Source organism: Amaranthus tricolor, chromosome 11 (genome assembly GCF_026212465.1).
Source record: "Amaranthus tricolor cultivar Red isolate AtriRed21 chromosome 11, ASM2621246v1, whole genome shotgun sequence".
Classification (NCBI taxonomy): domain Eukaryota; kingdom Viridiplantae; phylum Streptophyta; class Magnoliopsida; order Caryophyllales; family Amaranthaceae; genus Amaranthus; species Amaranthus tricolor.
The window spans coordinates 18,743,560-18,749,559 of record NC_080057.1 but is presented as its reverse complement, the minus strand read 5'-3'; the positions used below and the strand labels follow the sequence as shown (position 1 = coordinate 18,749,559).

At 31.8% G+C, this 6,000-nt stretch overlaps 1 protein-coding gene across 1 annotated transcript in view; it reads left to right on the top strand.

The window, feature by feature from the left end:
* The first annotated feature begins 816 nt into the window (after positions 1 to 816).
* Positions 817 to 6,000, top strand: part of LOC130827230 (uncharacterized) — a 7,039-nt gene continuing 1,855 nt past the window's right edge. The window contains exons 1-2 of the mRNA XM_057692893.1: positions 817 to 1,087; positions 1,178 to 1,346. Of these exons, the coding sequence (XP_057548876.1) occupies positions 1,028 to 1,087; positions 1,178 to 1,346 (229 nt within the window). The 5' untranslated portion in view covers positions 817 to 1,027. The remainder of the gene's footprint in view (positions 1,088 to 1,177; positions 1,347 to 6,000) is intronic.

Below are 6,000 nucleotides of genomic sequence, written 5' to 3'. Positions count from 1 at the left end.
GACTTAAGCATTGTCTAACCTCAAACACACTGAATACATTACAGTTTCACAACATGTGTGTAAGAAATTCCCCTCATATGGTCTCCCTAGCTGCTTCGAAACAAATTTGCACTCCATGGAGAAGCATACCTTTTTAATGTTTCTAAGTAAACTAAATTACAAACCCTCTTTACTTTTATACTTTATTATCATATCAAGTATTTTTCATACAAACTCACTGGATAAAAGTTTAACAAAAGCCTCTATTTCAAAAATATCATTATATACGACCCATATGTCATCCACATATAAGACTCGAAAAATAAAAGAGCTAAAATATAGAGTATATTTTTCTTCCTATTGACACACTTTCATAAGATTTTCGTGTGAAATCATGTCACTTCATGTCAAACATTAAACTTGTCTATATTTTTCCTCCAAACCCCTCCTCTCCAAATTTCTCCCCTTCGATTTTGTTATCCGAAAAAGAGATTCTCCATCATTCTAAATCACTCCCCTTCCTTTCGTATGATGTCAATAATTTCATTTTTAGATTATTTTCTAATAATTTAATATTTGCTCTTAGTTTGCTAAGAATAATCTAATCTTTGTCTTAATTTGCTGACAGCATGTATACCCAATAATAATAATAATAATAATAATAATAATAATAATATTATTATTATTATTATTATTATTATTATTATTATTATTATTATTATTTGTAGTAAAATGATATGTTATGCGAAAATGTATGACAAATTATTGAAAAATAATTTAAAGGCGATAATACATGGATAAAAAGTTAAGATGCCTTTATTTATTTATTTATTTTTGTAAGAAGCCAAAATTTAGTAAGCGAAAATGTCAAGTTTACAGGCGTCAAACTCATTCAAAAGTCCAAAGATCCTATTTAGAGTGGAAACTACACAACCCCAATTCGTTCCAATTCATCCTGTAATTTAACTCTTCAATTTCTGCTTTTGGTGTTGTCTTTTATTCAATTTCGTAAATTAGGGTTCATCTTTGAAGTTTATTGAATCGGAAAATGGCAGCAATTTATAGCCTTTACATCATCAACAAATCTGGAGGTCTCATTTTCTACAAGGTATATAAATAAACAACGCTTCTTTTAAAATTGCTTACAAATTCCGTTTATATTTCTGCTTGGAAGAATTGAATTATTAGAAAATTCTAGGATTATGGATCGGCTAGTAGAATGGACACAAACGATACATTGAGATTAGCGAGTTTATGGCATTCTATGCACGCCATTTCTCAGCAGCTTTCTCCTATTTCTGGATGTTCTGGGATCGAACTTCTTGAAGCTGATAACTTTGATCTTCATTGCTTTCAGTCTCTCACTGGTAAATCCCTTTCATCCCTTTTTATATCTGTTTCAATTGTATATCTTTTGCTGCATATGCTTACGAACTTTATGGTACTTTCTGTGTTGCTTCTTGCTAGTTTAATTAGCCGTGAAAAATCATGATTTCTTCGTTTTTTGTGGCTGAATGGATCAGATTTTTGATTTTTCTGGGAAGTATGGCTCATGATTTACATTGGGTATATAAATAACTAATTAGTTAAATTTCTGGGTATAGATATTTTGCATTTTAGGTCAGTGGCTAAAGGAATTGGACATTTGATAACTTACAATACAGATGGATCATTTATGTCACTTCTAGGAGCATAATTGTCCATGAGTGGCATGGAAATGTCATATCACATATGCGTATTTTTAGTTTGAGTCTTTAAGGGAATTTTGATTCTTGCTGAAGATTATATCAAAATCAACTGAACAGATTTATGGAATGTTGGATTATTGGTGCATTGCGTTTGTATTTGACTATTTTGAGGCCTTGAAAGATTGTTGGAGTTCTGCTTGAAAGCACTGAATTCTTTGAGTCAGTGTTCCTGCACTCTGATTGGGGCTGAACAATCTTGAAGATCATAGAATAACAACTAGTCAAGAGGTGGGGTTTTTCTCCTGGCTTTTAGTTAGAAGTTGGTCTTAGCAGTTACAGTTGTAGTCATATAAAGATATTTGTGCCATTTTGTTTTTGCATTATGGATAAAATTACTATATTCAGTACAACCTTGCCATGATTGAACTTTGTCAAGCTCACAGACATTCTTGTAGCATTTGTCCAAAGTTTCTAGAAAAACTGAAAGCTGAAGTGTCAATATAGGATGTAAATTACTAGAGACATTATCAAACCCAAAAAAAATAAGAAACAAATAATAAAAATACAAACAGAATCATAATGTCAAATCCGTGCTCATAATAGATTAATATCCAACAAAGGGTGTTGAGGATTAAAAACTATATCTTGGCATAAAGTATTCTTTTAAACTAAGCACAAGATCATACATATCTTTAATGAATTCAGGCGTTGCTTGCTCATTTTCAGCATCGTCACACACAAATAGAAAAGAGCTAATTGGGCAATAATATTTATAATTATCATCAAATTGTTAGATATGATTATCATTTTCCTGATTCTACTTAACTTAGTGGGAAAGTGTCAGCTTCAAAAATGATTGAACTCTTGGAAGGTTTATGTTTTGTTATATTGGGTCCGAATTTATTTGTCACATTATTAGTTACTCTCCTCGGTATGATTCTTACATCGTTAGCTGTACTAGGGAGCTGTTTATATTTAGCTGACAACTTGAATTTTTTCTTGGATTTTATGAAGCATGAAAAAGATGAAACTGACGTTTTCATGTTGTGCGAAAAGCCCCAAGACATTTGAAATTTGTTGACTTTAGGATGTCATGTATGGCTTTGCACAAGTCTGTATATCATATTATCTTAAAAATTGCATCCCATGGTGTGAAATACTAACTACCCATGTACTATAGATTGAATAAGCTGTCTAATTAATAGGTGATTATATCAAGGATAATAAGGTCTAGAGTATTCAAGTATCTCTACTAATATGCAATACTAGAGTATTCAAATCAATATGTAAGTTAAATAAATCAATGACTAATAGTTCCCTTTTGAGATGCTAATCAAATAATTATATTAGGCAAGCGGTAAGCCATATTAAATCCGAGCTCTCTTAATTTTTATTTATTGGCTTAAACCACAGAACTAAACAACACAAAATCTTTTCTCTTGTATTTCCTATTTTCTCTTGAAAAGATTTTAACTTGGTTATAGCTGATCTCAACCTAATAAGCCCTAATTAACTAATCTGGTTTGATAAAGATGCAACTTTGGTTGATGCATATTAGAATTTAGGTGCTATTCTTGATGAGAATGCTACTAAAGCATAATTAAATAACTAAAACAACAATCAATTATCAATTATCAATTATCTTAGTATATCTAACATTAAATAACAGGGAATAAGAAAATTAAATGTAGATCTAGCAAGTAATAAAAGAGAAAAAGAGTGAAAAAAATGATACTTGGTCAAATTAAAGGCTGAATGGTATTTGTAATTAACGCTGAAAGCCTGAAATTAAATGTACGGAACAACTCATAAACTATGACAAAGCAGAAATAATGTCTAACTAACAAACCCTAATCTGATATGAAAATTCGTACTTTTATTGTGGAGATCATACATAAGGATAATTGGTACGCACAATTAAAGAACATAATTAATTAATACTAAGATTGTGACCTTGACATCAATTTGTTATAGGAATAACGCTGAATCCTAGGAAGTGCAAAACCACAAACTCAAAGGTTAAGTCATTATGTATGTGTAATTTAGATCAGAAGACCACCGAACAAGATAGCATGTGGCAATCACTGGTGAGTGGGAACTTCCACTCGTCAATATAAGTACGACTGTGGTATCACCGACGAGGCGATTATTTTGCCTATGACTTCTAAGTTCTAATTGCTCTGTGAATATGGTTACATGTTGCGGGTGGTCATTGGAGATATTAGGCTCCCTTAGGGCCTAGACCTTTTTCTAATCGCAACAAACTAATAAATTTCAGGTTAAAACACTCGGAAAAACATTTTTAAGCTTCCAAAACATAAATTGTCAGGAAGGATGTTTAAGCTCAAGAGATGCGATTAAAAGTCCAAAATAACCATAAAATTGTACAAAATGATGAACGTCCACCAAAAATCAAATTCAAGTACAAACCATACCAATCCAACCCAAAAATGTTTATTTAGAGCATAAAAGGAGTCTAAAAACACACCCCAAAAGCGGTTATAAAAACAAGTTATTATGATTATGTTTATCCTTATCCCAAGAATATCACATAGCCCTTTTGTTTAGTTGAGCATTCACTTGATACTGAATCGTTGTCTTCCACTTCATAATAAGAAACGATTTTAGTTGTTGAATGTGTTGTATAGTAAATCATCCTATTCTTTCTATTCTTTGAATCTACACGTGTTAGCCTTTATAATTCTTTAGTTACCTCCTAAATTTCAATACGTGAAATTGTTGAACACTTTATTTGTGAGCTTTATTGCCCAAATATTGCATGGATTAGAAAACAAAAGTATTTCTTTTAGATGGTTAATGTTACTCCCTCGTTCCCATTGATTTTTCCCTCACTTCCTTTAGAAGATAATCACATTTAACACGTTGGGGGTGCAACTACTAAGGATTTGAAGGCTTTGGCATTGGCATGACAATATATAAGAATGAATGGAGGAGGAGCATATATGCTGACTATAATACTCGGACTCTTCATTTTGCTTCACGTATCCGTGTTCAATCCTTAATCCTCGGACATTGGTATGGCACTTAGACACGTTATTTTAGGCATAAAATTGAATATTGAGACGTATTCGACATTTGGATACGTACTAGTATCCAACATCAATACCCAAGTCCAAGTAACATAGTATGCACATAATCATTGTAATTGATTTTATTAGTTATATAATAGTACTATTAATAGTGTTAAATGCGGTCGAATAATCAATGTTAGAGACGCTCTCACACTCTTTTGTTTTAATTTATTTAGTCAACCTGATATTGTTTGGATTAAGGTTTTGGTATTGTTGTGTTATGGGTGCAAAATAAAAAGGGACTTGGGAACAACCATCTACATGGTGAGCGGGACCAAGATTGAGAGGTGCGATGCAATTTGGTGGGCTCTAGAGGTAGCTGGGTTTATCCTAAATTGGAGCTCCGAAGACTTAAAAAGAAAGCGAGGAAAACTATGACTTGGAGGATATGAATGAAAAAAGATATGAATGACATAGATTTACAAGTTGAGATAGTAGAAAATCGGAATAAATGGAGGATAAAAATCCGTATGGACGACCATTGGAACTAAGATTTTTTTTCATATAGCCCACCCAAATCTTTTGGGATCAAGGTTTATCGTTGTTGTTGTTGGTAATAAGTATTGATTGGTAAAATTTAAAAAACAAATGCTTTTTGTTTTTTAACTTCACACCTTATGTGATTATCATTTATGCCTAGAGGAACTATTTCATGAAGCGACAAGCTTTATTTTAAAAAGCACGCTTAGGCACGCCTCACATTGAAGCTATTGAAAAATCGCTTATTTTAGTTTGGGTTCTCCAATATATATAAGGCGCGCGCTTTTATGTGCATTTGCACTTTTTTACGCCTTACGCTTTAAGCGCTTTTGGTTTTAATTGGGAGAAAATATTTTTTAATAATTTGCCATATGACAATTGGACAAAAAATTGTTTTCCTTAGAAAGAGAAGGAAAATGAAAAAGGATTTCTTTTAGAGAAAAAGAAAAAGGGACAAACTAAAGATTTGCTCACAAATTTACAACTTTGTAGACGTCACTCTCTTGGCCTCCTCACGACTAGGTACAATGTGTTTTTATATTTCTTTTTCGATTCTCTTTGTTGTCGATTCTTCATTTTTTGTAATTTTAGATTTTTATCTCTTTTTCTTCTCTTGTGACTTTTTTCTTCTATTTGTGTCTTTTTTCTTCTTGATTTTTCTTTTTTATTTTCTTGTAGATTTATTTCTCTCTTTTCTTTTTGTAACAACTCAATAAGAAACAATTAGAATGATTTAGTTACCCTACCCTCTTCTAAGATTT